General features: G+C 53.9%; 2 protein-coding genes across 5 annotated transcripts; one reads left to right on the forward strand and one right to left on the reverse strand.

The window, feature by feature from the left end:
* Window positions 1–1,617: 1,617 nt before the first annotated feature.
* On the reverse strand, window positions 1,618–11,721 carry IMP3 (IMP U3 small nucleolar ribonucleoprotein 3). 4 transcript variants are annotated; one of them, XM_076004575.1, is made up of 3 exons: window positions 11,264–11,403; window positions 3,104–3,307; window positions 1,618–2,773 (listed from the first exon to the last, which is right to left on the reverse strand). In XM_076004575.1, the coding sequence occupies exon 3, from the start codon at window positions 2,673–2,675 to the stop codon at window positions 2,121–2,123; it is 555 nt and encodes a 184-aa protein (XP_075860690.1). In that variant the 5' UTR covers window positions 2,676–2,773; window positions 3,104–3,307; window positions 11,264–11,403; the 3' UTR covers window positions 1,618–2,120. The 4 variants fall into 4 exon arrangements, with proteins under 4 accessions (XP_075860690.1, XP_075860689.1, XP_075860687.1 ...); XM_076004574.1 differs by lacking the exon at window positions 11,264–11,403 and adding an exon at window positions 11,645–11,721 and having other exon boundaries at window positions 1,618–3,307; XM_076004572.1 differs by having other exon boundaries at window positions 1,618–3,307.
* Window positions 11,722–12,763: 1,042 nt separating this feature from the next.
* On the forward strand, window positions 12,764–22,643 carry SNX33 (sorting nexin 33). Its single transcript, XM_012735423.2, has 2 exons — window positions 12,764–15,168; window positions 21,075–22,643. The coding sequence occupies exons 1-2, from the start codon at window positions 13,698–13,700 to the stop codon at window positions 21,326–21,328; spliced, it is 1,725 nt and encodes a 574-aa protein (XP_012590877.1). The 5' UTR covers window positions 12,764–13,697; the 3' UTR covers window positions 21,329–22,643.
* The last annotated feature ends 2,425 nt before the right edge of the window (window positions 22,644–25,068 follow it).

Raw genomic sequence — 25,068 nt, forward strand, 5'->3', positions numbered from 1 at the left:
TAAAATAAAATAAAAAAAAAGAAAAAAAAAAAAAAAAAGAGACAGGGGTCTCACTGTTGCTCAGGCTGGTCTTGAACTCCTGGCCTCAAGTGATCCTCCCACCTCAGCCTCCCAAAGTGCTTGGATTACAGATGTGAGCCACTATGCCCAGCCCTGGAAAGTCATTTCTTTCACATTGTCTCCAAAAAGGGAGAAAGAAGACTTTATTCTAAAGAATCTTACATTTTACTCCAAAGTTCCTAAACCCAGTTTCCTTTAAGAGAAATTTTGAGGTTGTATCCACTTGGCCATAGGCACAGGTTCCAACTACTCCAAGGGGGCTGATCTCTCTGCCATGCCTTGTGGGATCTGGTGGGAGCTGTAGGGCCACAGGAGGTGGGCGGGTGGGTCTTACCTTGCAGAATCACCTTACTCTCCCTCTGAGTTCTAAAATCCTGGGAGCCCTGAGGATGCATTTCCAAATGAGCTGAGACTGTGCCCAGCCACCAGAGCTGGGGAGTGGGATTCTCTCTCCTGCCACCTCTAAAGAGATCACATTGAAAAGAACATGACCTTTGGAGTCACATGAGTCTAGACCTGAACCTCAGCCTCAGACAAGTTCTTGTTCTGATTGATTCCCAAAGTGAAAGTTATGGATAACATCATCTACCTTGCAGGGTTGTTGGGAAGAGTAAATGACACCTTAGCATAGGCAGGGCTATGATGTTAGTTCCACTCTTACCTTGCATATCTTTTCCCTAAATGCTTCCCAGTTCAATGTTTTCTCCCTGCTCAAACCTTTATATAGCATTCTGTCAAGACTAATCGCATTGCCCAGTGCTGCTGCTTTTCTCTGCTGGCTTGTAAACTCCAGTTCAGAGACCCTAAGCTTTGGCACACTACAGAGGGCAAGTTGTGCTGACATTGACAGTCTGTTAAAAGCGAGCATGATCCCAGTCCACCACTTAGCGGCTATGCAATCTTGGGTAATTTGACCCATCTCTGCCTCAGCTCCTTCATCTCTCCACTTCTTACAATGGTCGGGTAGACTAAAAGGGTTAATACATGTAAAGCACTTAAAACTGAACCTGATATATAGAAGCATTTGCTATCATCATCATCCCATGTTATCTTCCCTATATCATTTCTTTGGCAAAAGCAGGGAAGAGAAGGCACATCAAAAAGCCAATCCTCTGACTTCAGCATTCTATTTATTCTCTTTTTAGAAATCTTGGGTAAAACTTTGTAGTCTAATTCTAATTCTCCACCACTCCTAAGAACATCTAAGTTTCCAGAAACCTCCTGGGCCACTTCTAACCACCAGATGGCCAAGCTACAGGGTGATTATTTCCTTAAGCAAGCAAACACTTCAGCCCTCTAATATGGTATTTCCTGGGGCCAGAATATCAACAGGAAGTCCTGTGGGGAAGAGCCCTGCCAAAATAAATACTCATCCCAAGGAAGGGATTGGTAAAGTGACAAATTTGCCCAGTCCTGTAGAACATCCTGCATCCTCCACATGCAGCCCCTGTTGCAGACCTCACCCACAGGCAGATCTATCCTGACCCTATTCATCTTCTTGGGTTCTGGAAGGAGATGTATAGATATGACCCTACGTAAGAAAACCAGACAGAGAAGTTGCACTTACAAGCAGTTGGGCCATTTATTGGCATTAGGAAAGCATTCCTTTAAACGAGGGAGGAGGCCCTGAACACTGAAGTCTCATCCATTTAACGAAAACTTGAGCCCAAACTCTCTATCTGTACACGGCCAGAAGCAAGAATTCGAGTTAAATAAATTGAACCAGTCCTGCTACAAGACGATAAAGGGAAACGGAGGTAGGGGTCGGGGGAGTAGTTCTTGCTTTCACATTACAATGTTTCGGGCACAAGAAGTTAACAATTACCCAGGGGAGCACAAAAACACTTCCCCGTGTTTCCCAAGGTACGGTCATTTAATTATCAGTAGTCCAAGTTCCAAGAGCATTTTCTGGGAAATAGGGACGCACCTCTCTTGGCTCTGTTGCAAAGCCTGCAGTTGAAGAACCAAGTTAGTAAAAACCTACGACCCTCCCAGAATCTCCAGCATCAGGCCTCAGTGTTCCCATCTGTAAGCAGCAGCCATGGAGAGACGGAGACCGGCTAGGCTTCCAGATCGAAATCATCGCGCTCCTCATTGTACTCCAGCACATGCCGCTTGATCTTGGAGGAGTCGACCCAAGTGACAAAGTCCTCCATGCTGCGCGTGACAAGGAAGGCGGGGTCAGTCACCACGTCAGGGCCCACGCGCACGTGGCCTTGCTCCACGAAGGCCACGGCAGCCTGGAGGTGCTGCGCCATGCGCAGCTTGAGAAGCACAGTAGGCAGGCGGCGGCGGCAGAAGGACGAGGCCGTGACGAAGTTGCAGAGCTCCAGCGAGCCGCGCGTGGGCACCAGGCCGAGAGCATACAGCTTGTCCAGCAGCGCGGCCGAGGCGCGCACGCGGAACGGATCGCGCTCAGGCAGGTCGCGCAGGCGCCGCGCCAGCTCGCGCACCTCACGGCTCAGCTGGTTGTAGCGCGTGTAGTCCTCGCGCCGCTGCAGCCGATAGCGCCGCAGGACTCGCAGCTCGTGCAGGTTGTGGTCGGTGACCTCCCAGTTTAGGAAGTCCACCTGCTTCAACAGTTTCTGCTCGTGGAACTTAAGCTTCCGCACCATGATGGCGGCAGCCGAGTAGGCGGACTTAAACCTGGCAGCGCTTTCAGGCGCCCGAGCGACTTCCGCGCCTGCGCGCCCAAGCAGGGCGGCTTGGGACCCTGGGCCAATGAAAGAAAGGCTCTGAGCCACGCCCTCACTTTCCATTGGTCAGAGTGGGGCCATGCCCCATGCCTGCATCTCGCGTGTCTTCTCTTCCCGTTCACCCAGGGAAAGGGAAGAAGCACGCGAGGAAGGCGGTGGGGGGCGGTGCCAGCGGTGGGTTCCCGCGGCGTTTAGTGGCCAAGAGCGAATCCTGTAGTGTGGTAATAGTTTACTCTTAGTCTTAGGCTGTTAGGGAACCCTCAGGAGTGTCTCCCCGCAAGAGCTGAGGAGGCCAGGTTCGGGGAAGAGGAGTGACCACAGGCTTGTTTGATTGGGTTCCTACCTACCACCCCGTGGGGCGCTTCCCAGAGCCGGTGTCCCGGGCTGACCGCGTAGTTCCCGATGCCCGCCAGCGTCAGGTCCTTTGCCAGGCGGGGAAGGGTTTCTCTTTGCCGAGTAGCACTGGGCGGCACCGAACCCGTGACATGCTGATTGCCAGGCCTCTTCCCAGACGCACGGAATCGGGATCTACAGGGGAGCCGTCTGGAAATCTGTGTTAAAAAAGTCAGTTGATTCATGAAACCCAGCGAGTTTCAGAAACTTGGACTGTAAATGCAAGCCCTAACCCTTCAGTCTGGGTTCAGACGAATTAGCCTGCCGTGTGGATTTCTGGTCACCAAGTATTGAATTAACACATTTAACGATGTTTCGGCTAGTTACCTCTCTTTACTTCTGAGTGTAACGGTGCGGCCCTAACGCCTTTTGCCCAGACCTTTGACGCCACCTAGCTTCTTAGCTGATGATTTTATTTCGTATGCTTTCCATTGTCCTTTTTTTTTTTTTTGAGACAGTCTCACTGTTGCCCAGGCTAGAGTGAGAGCCATGGCATCAGCCTAGCTCACAGCAACCTCAAACTCCTGGGCTCAAGCAATCCTCCTGCCTCAGCCTCCCGAGTAGCTGGGACTACAGGCACGTGCCACCATGCCCAGATAATTTTCTATATATTTTTTGTTGGCCAATTAATTTCTTTCTATTTTTAGTAGAGAAGGGGTCTCACTCTTGCTCAGGCTGGTTTTGAACTCCTCACCTTGAGTGATCCGCCCGTCTCAGCCTCCCAGAGTGCTAGGATTACAGGCTTGAGCCACCGTGCCCGGCCCCTAGTGATGTTTTCTTAAACCGACTGTTAGGTTCATGAGTATTCATCATACTTTATAACTTATTCATCATACTTTATACATATACTTGTTTCTAGGTATCAAATATATTTTAAAAGACAATGGAGGCCGAGCGCGGTGGCTCACGCCTGTAATCCTAGCACTCTGGGAGGCTGAGGTGGGCGGATGGCTCAAGGTCAGGAGTTCGAAACCAGCCTGAGAAAGAGCAAGACCCCGTCTCTACTATAAATAGAAATTACTTGGCCAACTAATATATATAGAAAAAATCAGCCAGGCATGGTGGCCCATGCCTGTAGTCCCAGCTACTCGGGAGGCTGAGGCAGTAGAATAACTTGAGCCCAGGAGTTTGAGGTTGCTGTGAGCAAGGCTGACGTCAGGGCACTCACTCTAGCCTCTGCAACAAAGTGAGACTCTGTCTCAAAAAAAGAAAGAGCCAGGCGCAGTGGCTCACGCCGGTAATCCTAGCTCTCTGGGAGGCCGAGGCGGGCGGATTGCTCGAGGTCAGGAGTTCGAAACCAGCCTGAACAAGAGCGAGACCCCGTCTCTACTATAAATAGAAAGAAATTAATTGGCCAACTGATATATATATATATATATATATATATATATATATATATATATATATATATATAAAATTAGCCGGGCATGGTGGTGCATGCCTGTAGTCCCAGCTACTTGGGAGGCTGAGGCAGAAGGATTGCTTGAGCCCAGGAGTTTGAGGTTGCTGTGAGCTAGGCTGACGCCATGGCACTCACTCTAGCCTAGGCAACAAAGCGAGACTCTGTCTCAAATAAAAAAAAATAAAAAGAAAGAAAACATCACTAGGACCATTTCATATACCCATACCAGAAGTAAAGGTCTCTCCTCTCCTGAATTTTGTGCTTATTTCTTTTTGTTTAAAAGGAAATAATTTTGGCCCGGTACAGTGGCTCACGCCTGTAATCCTAGCACTCTGGAAGGCAGAGGTGGGAGGATCGCTTGAGGTCAGGAGTTCAAGACCAGCCTCAGAAAGAGCGAGACTCAGTCTCTACTAAAAAGAGAAAAAAATAGCTCCATGTGGTGGTGCAAGCTTGTAGTCCCAGCTACTCGGGAGGCCGAGGTAGGAGGATGACTTGAGCCCAGGAGTTTGAGGTTGCTGTGAGCTAGGCTGATAGCTCGGCACTCTAGCCAGGCAACAGAGCAAGATTCTCAGAAAAAAGAGAGAGAGAGAGAGAGAAGGAAAGAAAGAAAGAAAATGCAGAATCTCAGGCCCCATTCTTGACCTACAGAATCAGAATCTGAACTTTAATAATACTGAAGCTTGTATGCAAAGTGACAACACCCTGAGAAATGTTGCATAGAAGACATCACACTGTATGGAGTTTATTATATGTGGCTGTGATTACAGCTTTTTTTCTATTGCATAACATTCCATTGTTTGACTATTAATACATTTTCCTCTTGGATTTTTTGGAAGGACTATTTTTAGCAGCACTGCCATTAAAAATCTGTACATATCTCCTGTTGCACATATGTAAATAGTTTATAGTGTACTTCCTAGAGTAGAAAATTACTGAGTTGTAAAGCATATGCATGTTCAACCTTGCCAAATTGTTTTCCAAAGGGATTATATACCAATTTATACTCCTTTGGGAGTGTATGAGTTCTCTTTGCTCTTCATTCCCACCAATGCCTGGTTGTTAGTTTAAAATATTTTTGCCAATCTGATGAGTGTGAGGTGGTATTTCATTGTGATTTAAATTTGCATATTCCCTGATGCATATGAATTTTGTATGTATTTCGTCCTCCATGAAATGCTTTTGTCTATTTTTCTTTTGCATTGTGTGGTAAGTAGAATAATGGCCTCCCAAAGATGTTCACCCAGAACCTGTGGCTGTGTTACCTTACATGACAAAAGGACTCTGCAGGTCCTTTGCAGGTGTGATTAAGGATCTTGAGATGGGGAGATTATCATGGCGGGTCCCCTATAATCACGAGGGTCCTTATAAGTGAATGAGGGAGATAGAAGAGTTAGAGATGTGATGATGGAAGCACAAGTCCAAGTGATGCAATTGAGGGTTCAAAATCCAAGGAATATGGGCAGCCTCTAGGAAGTTGGAAAAGGATTCTTCCCTAGAGAAGGAACATATCCCTGCTGACACCTTGATTTTAACCCAGTGAGACCCATTTTGGATTTCTTGTCTCCAGTACTGTAAGGTGATAAATTTTGTTGTTTTAAGCTACTAAATTTGTAGTAATTTGTTACAGCTGTAGTAAAAAACTAGTATAGGTAGTTTGCTTTCTTTTTTATTTTTATTTATTTTTTTATTTGAGACAGAGTCTTGCTTTGTTGCCCAGGCTAGAGTGAGTGCCGTGGCGTCAGCCTAGCTCACAGCAACCTCAAACTCCTGGGCTCGAGGGATCCTCCTGCCTCAGCCTCCCGAGTAGCTGGGACTACAGGCATGCGCCACCATGACCGGCTAATTTTTTCTATATATACTAGTTAGCCAATTAATTTCTTTCTATTTAGAGTAGAGACGGGGCCTTGCTCTTGCTCAGGCTGGTTTCAAATTCCTGACCTCGAGCGATCTACCCACCTAGGCCTCCCTGAGTGCTAGGATTACAGGCGTGAGCCACCGCGCCCGGCCAGTTTGCTTTCTTAAACACTGGTTTAAAGGTGTTTTTTATGTGTTCTGGATAGTAATCCTTAGCCAGTTATAAATGTTGCAAGTATCTTCTCCATGTTTGCACTTCTTCTGTACCCCTCATTTTTCCCCAGCCCCACTGCCTTCCATCCTCAGCCCTTGCTTAATTTGTCTGCAGCAAGACTCTTGGATAATTTCCTCTTCCTAGACAATAAACATAATAAATAAATAAATTGTATTTGTTAACAGGTGATAAGTGCTGTGAAAGAAAACTGAGCAGGATATAGGAAATAAGGAAGGCTTGGGGTGAGGATGGACTATTATTTTTAAAAGGGTATGTCAGGGTAGGTCTTACTGAGAAGGTGATATCTTTCAGGGGTAAGCCATGTGGAAATCCAGAGGAAGAGCATTTCAGGAAGAGGAAACAGTGCAAATGCCTTAAGATGGGAATGTGCCTGGCATGTCAGAGAGGAGCAAGAAAGCCATCTGGGCAGGAGCAGAGTGGGCAAGGAGGAGAGGAAGAGATTAAAGGGGGATCAGATGATACAAGGCTTGTAGGCCCTTGTAAGGACTTTGGCTTTTATGTTGAGTGAGATGGGGACACTGCAGGGTTTAGAGCAGAGGACTGACACCTAACTTACATTTTAAAAGGATCACTCTGACTGTTATGTTGAGAATAAACCATAAGGAGACACGGATGGATACCCATGAAGAGGCTGTTGTAGTGATCTAAGATGGTGGTTGGGACCAGAAGAACAGTAGTTAGATGCTGATGAAAGAATTCCAGGATATGAGAAGAGTCAAGAATTACTCCAGGCCGGGCGCTGTGGCTCACGCCTGTAATCCTAGCACTCTGGGAGGCCGAGGCAGACGGATTGCTCGAGGTCAGGAGTTCGAAACCAGCCTGAGCAAGAGTGAGACCCCGTCTCTACTATAAATAGAAAGAAATTAATTGGCCAACTAATATATATAGAAAAAATTAGCTGGGCATGGTGGTGCATGCCTGTAATCCCAGCTACTCAGGAGGCTGAGACAGGAGGATTGCTTGAGCCTAGGAGTTTGAGGTTGCTGTGAGCTAGGCTGATGCCACGGCACTCACTCTAGCCTGGGCAACAAAGTGAGACTCTGTCTCAAAAAAAAAAAAAAAGAATTACTCCAGTTTTTGGCCTAAGCAACTGGAAGAATGTACTCCCCATCACCTGAGAGGAAGATAGCTGCAAATAGAACAGATCAGATTTGGGGGTCCAGATCAGAAATTCAACTTTAGATATGTAGAATTGGAGCTGTCTATTAGACATCCAATGGAAAAAATATTCATATCATATATCTTTGGAGTTTTTTTTTCTTCTTATTGTTTTTGTTTGGGTTTTTTTTTTTTTTTTTTTTGAGACAGAGTCTCACTTTGTTGCCCAGGCTAGAGTGAGTGCCATGGCGTCAGCCTGGCTCACAGCAACCTCAATCTCTTGGGCTCAAGCGATCCTCCTGCCTCAGCCTCCCGAGTAGCTGGGACTACAGGCATGTACCACCATGCCCGGCTAATTTTTTGTATATATATTTTTAGTTGGTCAATTAATATCTTTCTATTTTTGGTAGAGACGGGGTCTCGCTCAGGCTGGTTTCGAACTCCTGACCTTGAGCAATCCGCCCGCCTCAGCCTCCCAAAGTGCTGGGATTACAGGCGTGAGCCACCGCGCCCGGCTGTTTGGGTTTTTTGAGAGACAGAGATGGAGTCTTGGTTTGCTGCTCAGGCTGGAGTACAGTGGCATGATCATAGCTCACTGTAACCTCAAACTCCTGGGCTCAAGCAACCTCTTCCATCTCAGCCTTCTGAGTAGCTAGGACTACAAGTATGTATCACTGCACCCAGCTAATTAAAAAAATTTTTTTTAGAGATAGGGTCTTCCTATATTGCCCAGGCTGGTCTCAAACTCCTGGCCTCAAGCGATCCTCCTACCTTGACCTCCCCAAATCTTGGAATTAATAGGTGTGAGCCACCATGCCTGGCTCCCTTGAGTTTTTGAAAAAAAAAAAAAAAGCTGGGCTGGAGGGAAAAGAAAGGGCATTACTGGCTTATAGATGGTGTTTGCAGCTATGAAGCTTGATGAGATCATCAAAGGAGTGAGTATAGATAGAAAAGACAAGAGGAACACTCCACTGTGGTCATTCTAATGTTAAGAATTATTGGATATTCCTGAATCTTCTCATGGTCAAAAAAAGAAGAAAAAAATAAAATTAATAAAATAAGAAAAATAAATATATAAAAGAATTATTGGAGAGAAAAGGATGAACCAGTGTGGTAGAAGGAAAACCAGGAGTGTATGGTCTCTCCAATGCAAGTGAAGAAAATGCATTCAGGAGGAAGGAGTGATCACTGGGTCAAATGCTACTGAAAGGTTAAAGTGAGATGAGGACTGAGAATAACCATTAGGATCCAGCAACACCAAGGTTACTGATGACCTTGACAAGAATAGGTGAGTGGAATGTGGGCATGAAAGGCTGGTTAGAGGGATTTAAGAAGAGAAAGGGAGGAAAGAAATTGGAGGCAGGCTGGGTGTGGTAATTCACGCCTGTAAACCCAGCACTCTGGGAGGCTAAGGTGGGAGGACCACTTAAGGTCAGGAGTTCAAGACCAGCCTGAGCAATAGTGAGACCCCGTCTCTACAAAAAATAGAAAAATTAGCTAGGCGTGCTGGCCTGCACCTACAGTCTCAGCTACTCAGAGGATCATTTGAGCCCAGGAGTTTGAAGTTGCAGTGAGCTCACTGCACTCTAGCCGTGGTGACAGAGCCAGACACTGTCTCAAAAGAGAAAAAAAAAAAGAAAGAAAAGAAATTGGAGGCAAGTGATGTAGATGGCTATTTCAAGGGATTTTGCTGCATAGTTGAGCAGAGAAATGGGGCAGTAGCTGGTGGGGTAAGTGGAGTGGAGAAAATATTTTTTTAAACATGTGGGCTGATATTTCCCTCAATACCCACAACTTGTTGGTCGACATTCCAGTCTATTCTACCTCTAAAAACCCTCCCAGATATTTTTCTCCCCAGCACATTACCCCTGCCCTACTTCAGGCCCTCACTCTTACCTGCATTCCTGCAGTGATAATTCAGTGTGTTCCCCAGGCTGCCTTGACAATCAGGGTCAGCCTGCACACCAGTGCCCACGGTTCTCCCCTGCTGACTCATTTCCTAAAAGATGGATACTGGATGCCTGAATGAGGGATGGATGATGTTCCTAAGTATGAATCAGGGTCCCAGCAGGAAAGAGAGAACACACCCCAATTAGAAATAGAATAACACTGAGAATTTAATAAAGGGACTCTTTTCAAAGGAATAGGCAGGGTGTAGGGAGATCACAAAGGTTAGTGCATTGTCCTGAGACTAGTAACTGTGGGACTCCGTCACATGTAAGCCTGAAAAAGGTCCTGGAGGAGAGGGAATAGGAAGATGTATAATGGCTTCTGGAAATGTCTGTGACGATGAAGAGTGAATTCTCCCACAAAAACCTGGAAATAAGAGTGGCTCCTGGGCCAGGCATGGTGGCTCACGCCGTAATCCTAGCACTCTGGGAGGCCGGAGGTGGGAGGATCATTCAAGGTCAGGAGTTCGAGACCAGCCTGAGCAAGAGACCAGCCTGAGCAAGAGCGAGGCCCTGTCTCTACTAAAAATAGAAAGAAGTTAGCTAGACAACTAAAAATATGTAGAAAAAATTAGCTGGGCATGGTGGCGCATGCCTGTAGTCCCAGCTACTCGGGAGGCTGAGGCAGGATTGCTTGAGCCCAGGAGTTTGAGGTTACTGTGAGCTAGGCTGATGCCATGGCACTCTAGCCTGGACAACAGAGCAAGACTCTGTCTCAAAAAAAAAAAAAAGAGTGGCTCCTCAGAGTCACAAAAAACCCACCCAGAACAGATGGAGTAAATCCAAGATGGTTGGTCTGTAAATGTGTCTGGAAACCAACTAAAGGCCATCAAAGTGGAGGCTGGGCACCACTCAGGGGGTGGGGCTGGACTGGGACTCAAGTTGGGTGAGTAGAAATCCCATTAGTTGTATTAAGGGAGCTAATAAAGGTAAAGTGTATACAAGTGTCTAGCATCGAGCAAGCATTAAGGAAGTAGATGCTATTGTTAAGCCCAGTTTGGAGAAAGGATATATGAACAGGAAAGGGAGGAAAATATTTAGGCACTAATCTTGGAGACACTGGGCAGAACGGTCTTTAGAATCCAGGCTGCCCTTATGCAGGGAACAAGGTTTCAAGGTGACTTGACTGAGAGACTTGTCATACCACCCCTTCTTTCCCTCTTAGGGGCTGGCTCCAGGCTCCCTGAGCTAACCTGGTAACTTGGCTTCCTAAGGGGCAGCCCAAACTGCCTTGACTTATTTATGCAAAAATTCTGCTTGACAGTTATTTCTCTGTGCAGATTAATTCTGGGGCTCCTGGGGTTTGTACACAAGCCTTTGTTCTGGTCATATGCCAGTTCTGCACAGGGAGTTGGATCCACTCACTGCACCAGTGAAATTGGGTTTGGAGCCAGAGGTGTGGGAACCATGCCTTTCAAAACAGCCAAAACACCTTCAGCAGCACCACCTCATGCCAGCTAATCTGCAACAAGTAGGTAGAGTGAGAGAGAGGGGAAAGGAGTTCTAGCTAGAGAGAGTAGACAAGGCTCTAGGGCATAGCTAGGAAAGGAAGCAAGGACTGAAGCCTTTGCCTCACCTTAGGCACCTGTTCCTCCAGGAAGCCTTCCTTGATCCTTGCTCCACCCAGGCTGGGGCAGGTGCCCTCACATGCACTTTTCATGGCACTGGTCACTCTGGGCAGAGGTCATCTGTCTAGTTGGGACAACACTTCTGAGCTTCTGGAAGGTAATGATAATGTCTTATTTGGCTTTGTAGTCCAGGGGCTGGTACAGAGTGGGTACTCAGTTAACGCTTCTTGAGTGCATGACTGACAATGAGACAGAATAGACAGATTAAGGACGGTGAACTGTAACCCCTCCTGCCTTACTGTGCCATACTCCCCAGTGCCCAGCACAGTGCGTGGCAGAATCAGGGCCCAAAGTGTTCCAGATATGCTGACCGACAGTCAAGGCCCCACCTGCTTCTTCTGGAATCTCATCTACTGGGCCGCCTCTTTCTCCTTGCTGTTGCTGACCAGGACAGAACATCTAGAACGCGCCCGCTGCGCAAAGCAACACGAACCGGGTCGTGCTTAGGTTTGTTTCTTGTCGCTGCAGATATAGGATTCCTTCCCCCTGAAGGAAGTCGCCCAGGGCAGTGGCGCTCCTGGTGCTGTGTGGCTAGGCGGCTGGTATCCCAGGACAGACTCCCGGGACGCGCAGGCTGCACTACCGCGGCGCAGTACGATCCAGAGCCGCGCCACGACCCCGTCCCGGCGGAGCAGTAGTGGTGGGTAGAAGGTGGGAATGGGGCGTCCGCTGCTGCGCTCCCCTCCGGCTGGCGCGTCTCTCCACGCACCGCGCCCCACGCCCGTCCGTGGCTCTGGCGCCCCGCTTGCAGCCCCGCGCTTTGCAAACTTTCGGAGTTTCACTCCACCTGCGTCACGGAACAGGCAGGAGGGTGGCGCAGTCCAGGAAAAGAGGCGGCGGCGGCTGGCGAGCTCCCCCGCGCGGCGCTCCTACCCCTGGGGGCGTGAGGTGTCTCCCGGCGAGCGCGGACAGGCTTTGGCGTGGAGGGGGCGGCGGTCTCAGGGACAAGTCCCGGAGGCTCTCGGGCCCCGTGCCCGCGGGCCGTCTCCTCCCTCTCGCCTGCCGACTGGCCGCGAGCAAGCCAGGCGCCCGCCAGACGGAAGGAGCGCGGAGGAGGAGGCGGGGGCCCGCCCCGGCGCCCCAGGCCCGCGGGGGGCGGAGCCGGCCGCTCCTGCCCAGCCCGGACGCACGGAAGTGCGGCGGAGTTCGCCCAGTTCCCCGGCCTGCTGTCCTCCCTCTCCGCACTCCTCACCTCCCCTCGGCTGCTCCCTCCTTCCTCGAGACGCCGCCTCCCCATCTCCTTTTTGTTTTGGAGCTGGCTTCCCGCTGCGGCGCGGGCCGGCGAGTGCGGGCGGGGGCAGGCCGGGCGCAGCCCGCGGCCCACCGGCCGGCCCCGGCGCGGCGCGGAGGACCGACGGACGCGCGGCCGGGCGCGCCTTCTGCTCGCCGGAGCTGCTCCGCAAACTACTGCTGAGTGTGTGCGTGCACGCGAGGGGCGGGGGCGGGGGCCGTGAGTCCCTGGTCCGGGGTTACTGCCCTCTGTTGGGGTTACCTTTGGACGGGGGCCCTTGGACTCGGATTGGAATTAGGCAAACAAAAGAGACCAGTCAGCGAGTGGCCAGAAGTCGCCCGAGCGCCTCGCCGCGCCCCCTCCTCCCTCCTAGGTGGGGGCTGGCCACTGGGGGGCCGGGAGAGGGCGACCGAGCGGCGGGGGGCGGCTGCGCAGCCTGGGTGGAAGTGTTGGCGGCCTGTTGTGTAAGCCTCAGTCCTTGTTTTCTCGGTCTGGCTCGTTGTGAAGCCGGACACATCCACCCTTGGACTCGATTCAAGAGGCTGCTGCTTTTCTCCTTGCCCCTGTTGGGTTTTCTGGATTTTTGAGAACCCAATGGCCTAGGAGGAGGAGGAGGAAGGAGGAAGGGGCAGATCTGCAGAGGAATGTGAGAGCCTCCCAAAGCCAGAGCAGCCAAAAGGAGCCGGGAGCCAGAGGGAAGGCAGAGCCCTGCTGCGTTTCTGGAATGGTGGTTTCCGAGTGATTCTCTTCTATTTTAGAACATTGTTCCAGTGGAAAGTGTCGAATTCTTGCCCTTGCAGAGCTGGTTTCTTCAGGTCACTTGACTGTTCTTCTGAAAGTGGGAGGAAAGAGAGACTCCTGGGACTCCCCCAGGCTGCAGAGGGAGGGAAGACGACTATGGACATGAGCCCTCCCTGCTCACAGGCATATGCCCAGAGACGTGATAGGGCAGTTTCTGGGCCATGGACATTGCTTTGAAGAGGAGCAGGCTGGACAGCATTTGTGGGTGCTGAGACCCCAAGCTGGGGGCAGAGTGACTGAGCTGTATAACAGGCATTGAGTTGCTAGTACATTCTTGGACACCCCAGTGAGCATCCTTGGTCTGGGCAGAGCTCTCTCCTTCCCATCTTTCTCTACTACCCAGACCAGCCATGGCGCTGAAAGGCCGAGCCCTCTATGACTTCCACAGTGAGAACAAGGAGGAAATCAGCATCCAGCAGGATGAGGACCTGGTCATCTTTAGTGAGACCTCACTGGACGGCTGGCTGCAGGGCCAGAACAGCCGTGGCGAGACGGGGCTCTTTCCTGCCTCCTACGTGGAGATCTTCCATTCTGGCCTCAGTGCCAACCATGCCGACTGCTCTAGCAGCCTCGAAGGATCTTTGGGCACTCAGGTGAGCTTGTACAACAGCTCCAGTGTGGCCAGCCCGGCCAGGAGTGGTGGGGGCAGTGTTTTCCTCTCAAACCAGGGCAGCTTTGAGGAGGAGGATGATGATGACTGGGATGACTGGGACGACGGATGCACGGTGGTAGAGGAGCCACGGGCTGGTGGGCTGGGCACCAACGGGCACCCCCCACTCAACCTCTCCTATCCTGGTGCCTACCCCAGCCAGCACATGGCCTTCCGGCCCAAGCCAGCCCTGGAGCGGCAGGACAGCCTGGCATCTGCCAAGCGAGGCAGTGTGGTGGGGCGCAACCTCAACCGTTTCTCTTGTTTCGTGCGCTCTGGAGTGGAGGCCTTCATCCTAGGTGATGTGCCCATGATGGCCAAGATCGCTGAGACATACTCTATTGAAATGGGCCCTCGTGGTCCCCAGTGGAAGGCCAACCCCCACCCGTTTGCCTGCTCTGTGGAGGACCCCACCAAACAGACCAAGTTCAAGGGCATCAAAAGCTACATCTCTTACAAGCTCACACCCACTCATGCTGGCTCCCCAGTCTATCGGCGCTACAAACACTTTGACTGGCTCTATAACCGCCTGCTACACAAGTTCACTGTCATTTCGGTGCCCCACCTGCCTGAGAAGCAGGCCACAGGCCGCTTTGAGGAGGACTTCATCGAGAAACGGAAACGGAGGCTTATCCTCTGGATGGACCACATGACCAGCCACCCTGTGCTGTCCCAGTATGAGGGCTTCCAGCATTTCCTCAGCTGCCTGGACGACAAGCAGTGGAAGATGGGCAAACGCCGGGCAGAGAAGGACGAGATGGTGGGTGCCAGCTTCCTGCTCACCTTCCAGATCCCCACAGAGCACCAGGACCTGCAGGATGTGGAGGACCGTGTGGACACCTTTAAGACCTTCAGCAAGAAGATGGACGACAGTGTCCTGCAGCTCAGCACGGTGGCATCGGAGCTGGTACGTAAACATGTGGGGGGTTTCCGCAAGGAATTCCAGAAGCTTGGCAGTGCCTTCCAGGCCATCAGTCATGCCTTCCAGATGGACCCCCCCTTTAGCTCTGAGGCTCTCAACAGCGCCATTTCTCACACGGGCCGTACCTACGAAGCTGTTGGTGAGATGTTCGCTGAGCAGCCCAAGAATGACCTCTTCCAGATGCTCGACATGCTGTCTCTCTACCAGGGCCTGCTCTCCAACTTCCCTGACATTATCCACCTGCAGAAAGGTAAGACCCAGTGCAGGCAGGCTGAGTCTGGCTCTCTGCTGGGTGCTGAGGATACCGGGGTGGCCTAGCAGAACAGAGTAGCTCATCTTGTCTCTGTCTCAGTCTCTCATTCAACGAGCGAGTCGAGTGTCAGCTATGTGGTAGGTACAGGGCATTATTGTGGACAGGCCTGCTCCTGACCTTATGGAGCAAGACGTCTGCCTTCCTGTCCGTTCATTCGTTTTCTGTTTCTGTCTCGTTTACCTGTTGTGTGTGGAGCCCCTTCAAGGTGTCAGGCTGGGGTCTGGGAACACAGAGATGACCAGGTCTCACAGGCCTTGCCTTTGATGAGCCCACAGGCTAATGGGGTACACAGACCAAGACCCAGTTAAGGGGAGTGCAGGGTGCGGGCCTACCTTCCACACCTTGCAAGCTCGCCTCCCTCCTTCGAGGCTCCAGGGCTGTGCTCAAGGCTGTGTGCCCTATCTGTGCGGGAGGATCTCTGTCCCCATTTGCAGATGAAGGAGCTGGTGTCCATAGAAGAGTGTTGGATAGTGAGTCCGTGGCCCAGCTGGGACTGTCCTGTCCTCCTGCTACCTCCCCAGGGACATGTCCATGTTGGCTGCCTCCCAAGCCCAGCCATGTTTTCAGTTCTTATGACCCCTCTATGGGGGAGGGACAGGATGAGCCCTTGCCTGTTACTACTGGGCTGTCAAGGAACTGCCAGGGAAATGACTCATTCTGGGTCACACAAGGGCACCGGGCTGGGCCAGGGGAGCCGAACCAGGGGGCCAGGGCACTGCCACATGGCCTGTCCAACTCCCACTTCCTGAGCCTGGCTTCTCTTCTTACCTGAGGAGTGAGTCAGGGGCTGACCCAGCAGGTGGCTGAGTCCTGGGGACTACTAGGAGGGCAGATGTCAGGAGAGAGGTGTGGTCCTCCCTGGGGCTGCTTGGTAACTCAGGAAGAACGTCTGCAGGGCGTGGAGCTGGCTCCCTGCCCCGTAGGCCCTGAGGTCAGGCCTGACTTGGTGGGGAGTTTTACTCTGGGTGGGGCAGTAGGCAGACCTCTGGACTGAGCATGGGAGACAGCAGACATGCCCCACCACCACCAGGAGAGTCTGGGGTAAGCTGGCCCTGCCCTCCTCTACCTCCTTTGGAGGCTGACTTCTAGAACTCCTCCAGCTCCCATCCTCCTTTCTCCCTGCACTTTCTCCTCCTCTTCTTCCTCTCTTTATGCCCTAACCCCCCTTTTGTCCTTATCTCCACCTTTCTTCTTCCTCTTTTCAGTTTCAGGAAACACAAACCTGAGCTCTAGTCTTGGCTTTGGGGACAGAGTCCCCAGTTTGCGGTGTGTCCCTTGGAAGTGCCTTTGCCTTTCTGGACTTTAGTTTCCTAACCCACAAAGCAAGGAAAGGGGCCCCAGTGGGTTCTCAGGCCTTCAAGGGAAGAGTCGGAGGGGACTGCCCGGAGGGTCTGGCCCAGAAGCAGAGTGATGCCTCAGACCTAGCTCTGGGCCAAGGGAGGGCAGGGCAGGTAGTGGCAGCTGGGGGTGCATGCGGACAGGTGTCTCCCTGTGCGGAAGTGGGAAAGCTGGTTCAACCAGCTCCTCAGTGGCTTGTTCCTGAGTGGGCAGCAGGAGGCTGGGACACAATGGTGACGCAGCTGCCCCGTGCAGTGGCTGGGGACCCTCAGCAGAGCAGGGCGGAGGGCATAAAGGCAATCCCATACCCGGGGCACCCAGCACTCCCAGGCTCAGACCCGCCTTTCCGACCCTTGGACCGGGAGACGGAGCTGGGAGAGGCCATTTCTGGGTTTCCACTGCAGGTGTTTCTGGGAGTCGGGGTGCCGACCCTAAAGCAGAGGCTGCCCCCTGCCCTCGTCCAGTACAACCTGCTGGCAGGCCAGGCCCTTTGGGGCTGCCCCTTCCAGGCCTGTAGTGTGGGGCAAACTGGGAGAGGCTGGGAATCTGGCTGAGACAGAACTGGGTGGCTTTGGGGACCACAGCCCCACAAGGGCTTGGGGGGAGGGGTCCCAAGGTGGCTCTGTGAGTAGAACCGTTCTCAGAGGAAGGAGCAGGACAGCTACATCTTGAGTCCCCAGGATTCTGTCCAACTGTCTGGACATCTGAATGGGTGGCAAGTGTGGTGGGGATGGTGGGAGGAGGGAGGGCGGAGGCCCAGGTGGGGAGTTGGGAGACCAGGATTTGGACAGACTTTGCCTTTGAGATGACCTTGGGAGAGTCTCTATGTTAATAAAATGGGACATGAAGCGTGGCTAGAGCTGAGGCCAGGCCCCCAGCCTGGCCTGCCCACTGGCCCAGGCCTTGGAGCCCAGTCTAGATGTCTCCTAAGAAAAGGGTAACCCTATAATTAGCTGTCCAAACTGGGGCAGTTTTAGGGGTGAAAGGGGGCCCTAGCAGTTGTTATCACCGGGCAACAAGGGGAAAGTGATTGTCCAGGGCCAGCCAGGACCTATGCTCCCCACCTGAGAGCCAGCGAGGGCAGGGCTGAGACTCACACAAGTGGCGAGGTCGATGCCATCGCCTCCCTGGCAGATGAGGCGCGGTGAGGTGAGACGGTGCGCCAGAGCAGGAACCGGCCATGGCGTGTCTGACCCCACGGCCCAGGCTGTTCCACTGTACCAGGCATTTGGGGGCAGGGGCTCCCCGAGGGATGGAAAGCCAGGACAGATAAGCTAGAAGGGGAAGGAGGAGGAGCCAGGCTTGGCGTCCTTGGGCTTGCTCGGCTGGCATCCTCTATGGACTAGAGGCAGGCCCCGGACCATGGAGCATCTGTGGGCTCACAGCTTGGCCAAAGCAGAGTGGCCTTGTAGGCACAGGCTCTTGCCTGGGGACAGGTGGGTCAGCCTCTGTTGGTTCTGGGCCATCATCTAACTCTCCCTCTACCTCCCCTCCTGGGCTTCCATAAACAAAGGGAATAATACTGCCATGAGCCACCACCGCTGGTGCTTGCTGTGAGCTCAAGGGTAAAAAAGCAGTTTGCACAATGTAGCATGTAGCATCTTGAGCTCTTATGCGATCTCAGGTGAGGTCCTTGGTGCTGTATACAAAGTTCAGTTAAGCCTCAGCTATACCACAGGGCAGGTGCTGTTATTATCCCATTTTACAGATGAGGAAACGCTAAAGCACTATACCGTTGTGAGCAGTTGTCAACAGCATCACATCTAGTGCAACATGTCCCATTTGACACTGGGAGACCTGTAGTCCAGGTCTACAGGCTGGAAAGCAGTGGCTTGCTGGAGGGGACACAGCTGGGACATCCTGCCCAGACATCCTGCCCCAAACCTGGGGTGGCTGGGAACTACCTCTAAGAGGTAGGAGCAAGATGGATTGAGCTGGGAGCTTAGGGACTATGCCTGGGACCCAGGCCTCTGCAGCAACCCTCCTTTCCCCTCCTGGGACCTGCAGGAGAGCTGCCAGGACAGAAGGCTCCCTCGGGTCCTCAGCTCTCAGGTCGGGCCCTACGTGGAATGTAGGGATGCTGGACAGGCCTGAGCCTGACTCTCGGCCTGGTGGGTGGGGTGTGTTGGTGTTAGCTGGTCCTGGCCCCAGAAACTGAGTCACAGGGTAGAGAAGTGACAGAGAGCAGGGTGGGGACTCCTCCTCTCTCCGACCTCTGTGGCCTTTGCCCCCCCATCCCTGGCCCCTTGTCTGTCTGTGGATATATAGCAATTGGAATAGGTTCATTCCTACTACTTGGGCCAAGTCTTCTCATCAACAAAAGGGGCTTTTCCTTCCTCTAAGGCCATGGGCGGAAAAACCCTTGAGTATACAGATCCACCCCCACTGTACTCTGACTTTCTCGGGCAGGTGGAATCCAGGCTAGCTCAGCATCTGCCCGCCTCAGGGAGGTTCCTTTTGCTGAAGTTTAACTCGGTTCCTTTGTCCTGCTGTGTTCTACCTTTCCTCTTATGGTCCTTCCTATACCTTAGGGCCTTTTTGGATCCCTGTGTCCATTGTCTGGGGCCCCACACATATGCCTGGAGAGCCCAACATGGGCTCACTGCAGCAGAAGTGGTATCCACCCCCCAGCCACGGAGGGCCAGGCATCCCCCCCATGGGGCAGGAAGGAGGCTGGCAGCCACTAGGCAAATCCCTGCCCCCTCAGGGCCGTAGTGGCGTGGGGGTGTGGGTTGGACAGCTGACTTCTCGGGCCTCTCCAGCTCTGAAGTTTCTTCCTGGGTCCCATACTGGGCCTTGGGGTGATCCCCTTTCTGTTGCCCAGGGCTGGGCTGTTAGGATGGAGTAGGGGCAGTTCAGGGAAGGTGGCAGAAGGACTGGGAGTGGGCTGGGACCCGGGGACTGCACATTTCTTTTGGGTGCTGTATGTGCAGCCCCTGGAGACTCTGATCTTGAGTCTATCTGCCTGAAAGGCTACTATGAGCAATTAGCCGTGCACTTGCCAACTAATACGGGTGTTGCCCCTTCTAAAGACATCTGGAGTTATCTCTAGCATGTAGAGCCCTAGGCCTGGCATATATAGTAAGTGCTAAATAAATGCATTTTGAATGCACCAGACAACTTGTGTGAAAGTAAAAAGAATGCCATCTAGAAGCCCCCCTCGAGAAGTGGAGAGCAGGGGCAGCTTGCTGTCTGTGTGCAGTGGGTACTTCTGAAGTGCTCAGGTGTGTGCTGTCCCCCACGCCACCTTCCACCTCCTAGCCTTCTTGGCATAGCGGATCCCTGGAGTCAGTGCTGGGCACAGGCACACTGCCTCCTCTTCCAGCAAGTGTCCCCACTGGCTTAAAGGCAGATCAGTCAAATGTCTTTCAATTGAGAACTGAAATTCATTCACCAACTGCTTGTTGATTCATTCAGATTTTTCCAAATTTGGTCTCCTGCCCAGGTTCTTCCTCCCCCATCTGTCACCTGGTTATTACTAAAGCCTCCTCTAGGCCCCTGGGGGCTGGAGTGAGGAGGAGACAGCCAGGTGGCCTTGGAAGTGCACTGATGTGGGTAGGGGTGGGAGTGGGAGCCAGGGCAGAGGTGAGATGGGAGAGACTTCTGCCTGGGCGAGCGGGGGAGGCTCCCCTGTAGAAGCAGCACCTGATTGGGCCTTGAATTGTGAGTAGGGCTCCAGTGGGGAGAAGTAGGAAGGTAGGAAAGAGCAGGGTGAGTTTGACAGACATGGGGCCAGTGTGGAATGCACGCAGGGGCCGACTCCCAGAGGGCCTCCTGGCCAGGCAGATAGGCGTGGATCTTGATCTGCAGGCCGTGGGGAGCCAGAGAAGGTGCCCAGATTCAAGGACCCTTTTGGGCACTGCAGAGAACTTCTCAGAGACTCCAGGGTGGGGAGGCCCTGGGTACCGTTGCAGCAGTACAGTGAAGATGGGTTGATACCTGTCAGGATCTGCTGTGCACCAGGCCTTTTTCTGGGTTCTAGGGACACGGAGAGGATGAGGACAGGCCCTGTCCTCATTGAGTTCACAGTCCAGAGGGAGACGGTCAGAGAGATCACGGGTGGTGAGAGCTGTGGTAGAGGGAAGCCCGGGGAACCTGGGAGCATTGGGCGATACCTAATGCAGTGGGGTGCAGGGAAGGCTTCCTGGAGGAGGCGATGTTTGAGCTGAATTAGGAGCTGGTGTGGGAGAGGATGAGGCCTTTAGTGGGTAGGGACAGGAAAAGCCCAGTCCTGGAAATAAATATGCCTAGCAAGTCAGATGTGGGCTGTTGGCGATGCTGCAGACTTGGAGGGAAGATGGTGTGTCTGGGTTGGGATGTCCGAGGGTGAGAGTGTGGGCAACTTCCTGGCAGACACCCAGGCGGCTGGACCTGGGTCTGGGGTTCAGGAGTGAGGTCTGAGCAGAGCTGATGAGGGTGTTATCTGTTCGTGGGGGGCGCAAGGAGGGGAGGAGCACATGGAGGGAGCCGAGCCCGAACCTGCTGTCCTCTGCTCTCCTGGGCAGGCGCCTTTGCCAAGGTGAAGGAAAGCCAGCGCATGAGCGACGAGGGCCGCATGGCGCAGGACGAGGCAGATGGCATTCGCAGGCGCTGCCGTGTGGTGGGCTTCGCCCTGCAGGCCGAGATGAACCACTTCCACCAGCGCCGCGAGCTCGACTTCAAGCACATGATGCAGAGCTACCTGCGCCAGCAGATCCTCTTCTACCAGCGGGTGGGCCAGCAGCTGGAGAAGACCCTGCGCATGTATGACAGCCTCTGACCACGTGTATCTGGCCCCTCCCCGCCCACGGGCCCGGTCACCGAAGTGTGCCCCAACCTCCCAATGTCCCTGTACCAGCAGTAGCTGGAGGGGCAGTCACTGGTGGATGAGGAAACAGCCTGTGGCCCCTCCTGGGAGAAGGAGCTTTCAAGGAGCCATGGTGCCCCTTAGAGGTGGGGTGCAGTGGGGTGAGGATGGGGCCGAGAAACTCCCAGTCCAAGGCCTGGGCTGCTGGTCAGTAAATGAAGGCCAGGCCAGGGGCTGAGCCTCCCCTAGAGCCTGCAGTGCTTACTCACCTGGCCACCACCCCTGTTCCTTCAGCAGACACCGAGGCCTGCTGTGGCCCTGGGTCAGACGCTGGGCACCCAGGGCTGCGATATGCCTGCCCTTGGGGAGTCCTCAGTTGAGGGGCAGACGCAGAAACAGACAGTGCAGCATGACCGATGGTTCAGGCAGGGCTTCCCGGAAACTCAGAGGGACCGCAGCATTCTGCCAGGCAGGAAGACCCCTCAGAATAGGTGATATTTGAGCGGTGTTTTGAAGAATGACAAGGACCTGCCAGACAGTAAATGGGGAGAAGGACATTCAGGGGAGAGGAACAACTTGGCAAAGGATGGAGGCACAGAAACTTCTCCCTCTTCTCTTTCTTGCCTTTCCTGAGCTAGTGCGGGGCCCTCCGTGGGGACTCTGGCCTGCGTGGCAGAGAGAAGGGCCTTCCTCGCTGGTGCAGCACTGGCGTCCTGCTCCGCTCTCCCTGTGGGAGGGCTGCAGGCCAGCTCCCGCCACGGCCTCTGGCTGCGCTCCACTGCTGAGCCCGCTCTTCCCTTGGTTAGAGGACCATGCAGCATCCCTCCATCCTGGGGCTCAAGGTGCTGGTGGCACCTTCCTGGAGAGGACTCCCCCAAAGTTACCGTCTATCTGAGTTCACACTCCAAGCAGGCCCAGACCTCAGGCTCCTAGGGTCCTTGGCCTCAGTGGCAGGTACCATCTTCCCCAAATCCTTCCTGTTGCACAGTGGGAAACCCGAGAGGAGAAAGCTGGGGGGCTGCTCACCCACTTGTCCCAGGGATTCCAGGCCCACCTGCCTGCAGCCAGCCTCGCCGTGGTGTGCGTCCCACTCCTGGTCAGACGGTGTTCACGTCCCCAAAGGTTACTGCCTCTTCCCCACCAGGCCAGGTGTGTGTGGGGCTGAGCGGCGCGCCCCTCCCGGCACTGGGAGGTCATGGTCTGTTCCTGGCTACTGCTGCTTAAATCTTTTTCCTTTTTCTTTCTTTTTTCTTGATAAACCTTTTACAATTAAAAGATAACAAAAGCATGATTCTTTCTGTTTGGATGTCGGAAGGGATGAAGTGGCCTGGGAGTCTTTGGGCCAGATTCTGAGATCACGATGGGCAGAAATTTTACCACAGAACCTCAGAAGTTGGGGGTGCAAAAAGTTGGAGGTGGCTGCACCGCAGGGAGGTGCCCCCTGGCAGGAGGAGCTGGCGGTGGCCCTGCCCACACTCCTCCCCAGGCCTCGCTCCCCTCGTCTCTGACCGAGGAAGTGCAGCTTGGGCTGCTCCAGGACTGAGGAAGGGACAGGCGGCTGTGCCGGGACAGTCTCAGGACGGGGGCTCCTCTGCCCGGGGCCATGTGCTGGAAAGCCCTGGTCCAGGGCAGGGGACTCAGGAACCGCCTTCCCCCAAGCTGTCCTGGTGTGCAGCCGCCGCGGGCCCTTGGCGGCCCTGGCCAGGGTGAACGGGCCTGCTCACCCCCAGAAGAGAGGACAGTGCCGGCTGGCGTGCGTCGTGGAGGAAAGGCCTCCAGGGCTCCTGGTCAGGGAAAAGCATTCTCGGAGGAACTTATGGAATGGGTCCCCTGGCTCTGGGTCAACATTAGGTCAGATTTGGGACTTTCTGAGGAATTTTCCCCACCCTCCACCCCTCCCTCCTTCCTTCATTTTCCAACCCATCCGGGGAACTTCTCACCCATAACCTCTTCTGAGCTCCCGCCTCCATGAGGCCTTCTGCTGAGGGGCTCTGAGCACGGGGTGGGGGCTTCTTCCCAGGCCATTCTGGGCAGGGCTGCCGGGAATGCCCCTCAGCCCACAGTGCCTGGAGAGTCCCCTGCTTGTGCTTCCTGCCCTGGGAACAGTGTTGCCCTCCTGTGTCCCTTTCTTGAGAGGGAGCCACCCCCACAGCTCTCATCCGCAGGGTGAGGCAGTTGGTCCCACACTTTTCTCTCGGGGCTTGGATCTAGGAGAAGAATGAGAAAGTGAATCTTGGGATGGGGCCAGGCCTGCTCTGGGCACTCTGAGGCCTCCGGGCTGGGGCAGGTGTGTGTGTGGGGGGGGGCGTGAGAACGTCACGCCTCTCTGCCCTCCCATTTCTTTCTATCTCTGTGTGGGTTGGAGTGTCGGGAGAGTTTGGGATCGTCTGGGCTGGCTGAGCCTCTCTCAGGAAGGGACTGGCGGCCCAGTGTGAGGGCATCTTGGTGGTGGCAGGGCCTGCTGGCTGGCCTCATCACATGCCAGGCAGATGTTCAGACTGAGCTGGGCCCAGCTGCCTCCAGTTCCCTCCCTCACTTTGCTCAGAGGGAGGTGGAAAACAAGGCTTCTCTTTCTGCCCTGGGCAGCTACCAGGACCTGGGGGTGGGGGACCCCTGGTCCTCAATCTTGGCGCAACCTGGGAGAAGGAGTCTGCTTTGTGGCCGCAGGTGGGGGCTGGGGATGGAGGCAGACCCCAGGTCCGCGTCCCATCACCCCTGGACACGGGGCTGTGAGCTGCTGCGCCATGGCTGTGCCGCTGGCTGGGGCAGAGCCAGGCCTGGGGAAGACGGGTGGCCGAGTGGCCCCAGCTCAGCACCAGCACCCGTCTGGCGACAGGCTACATGTCGTCCACACACCCACAGGACAGCCCCAGAGACACAACCGCACATGGTTCACAGGCGTGTAGGCCACACTTGCATGCTCGTGTGCTCACACAGTTGCACCCCAGCCACCCTGCCACCCATTATGACACATTCACGGCCACACCAGCCACTTCCACACGTGTCACCATCCATTCACAGCATCAGTTTCAGCTGCTTTGTCACACGGCCATGCCACAGTCCTATGCACATGGTCATGGCCATACATTCAGGCCTATATAGGCACAAAGTCACACATGTACATAGCAAAAGTGTCACAAGTTTGTCTGTGCCTGGACCACACCTGCACCATCTCCCAGGCCCCCAGACCAGCTCATGAGAGACCCAGGAGGAGAGCTTTGGGGATAAGCAGCCCTGGGAGGAGTGTCCCCAAGGGGGAGTATGGCAAGTCACAAGTACCACATGCAGGCACAGCCCCTGAGAGGTCTGGATGTGCAGTCGGGATGATCAGAAACGTCCAAGTTCAACTCCATTGCACAGATGTGACCTGAGGCCCTGTGAGCAGTGGTAGCCGGCCACACCACACCACCCAGAGGGCCGGGGGTACTTCGGGGCCAGAGCCGAGCTCTGAGCAGGTTCTGTAGCCCGGCCTGCCCACTCCGGAGCCAATCCCCAGGGCCAGGCTGCCTCTGAAGGCCCCTGGTGAACCCACCCAGCAAAGCTCCAGATACCGGCGGTCTGTGAAGCCAGGCCGAGCTGCAGCGTCCTCAGCGGCAGGGCCCGGGCCTGGGCGGGAGGGACATTCCTGCACCGTCTCCTCCCCAAGCATGTGAGGACTGGGCCCGCCCTGCCCGCTGACTCAGGCCTCTGGGAGCCAAGCCTGCCCAGCTCCC

The sequence above is a fragment of the Microcebus murinus genome, chromosome 6, assembly GCF_040939455.1.
Source record: "Microcebus murinus isolate Inina chromosome 6, M.murinus_Inina_mat1.0, whole genome shotgun sequence".
Classification (NCBI taxonomy): domain Eukaryota; kingdom Metazoa; phylum Chordata; class Mammalia; order Primates; family Cheirogaleidae; genus Microcebus; species Microcebus murinus.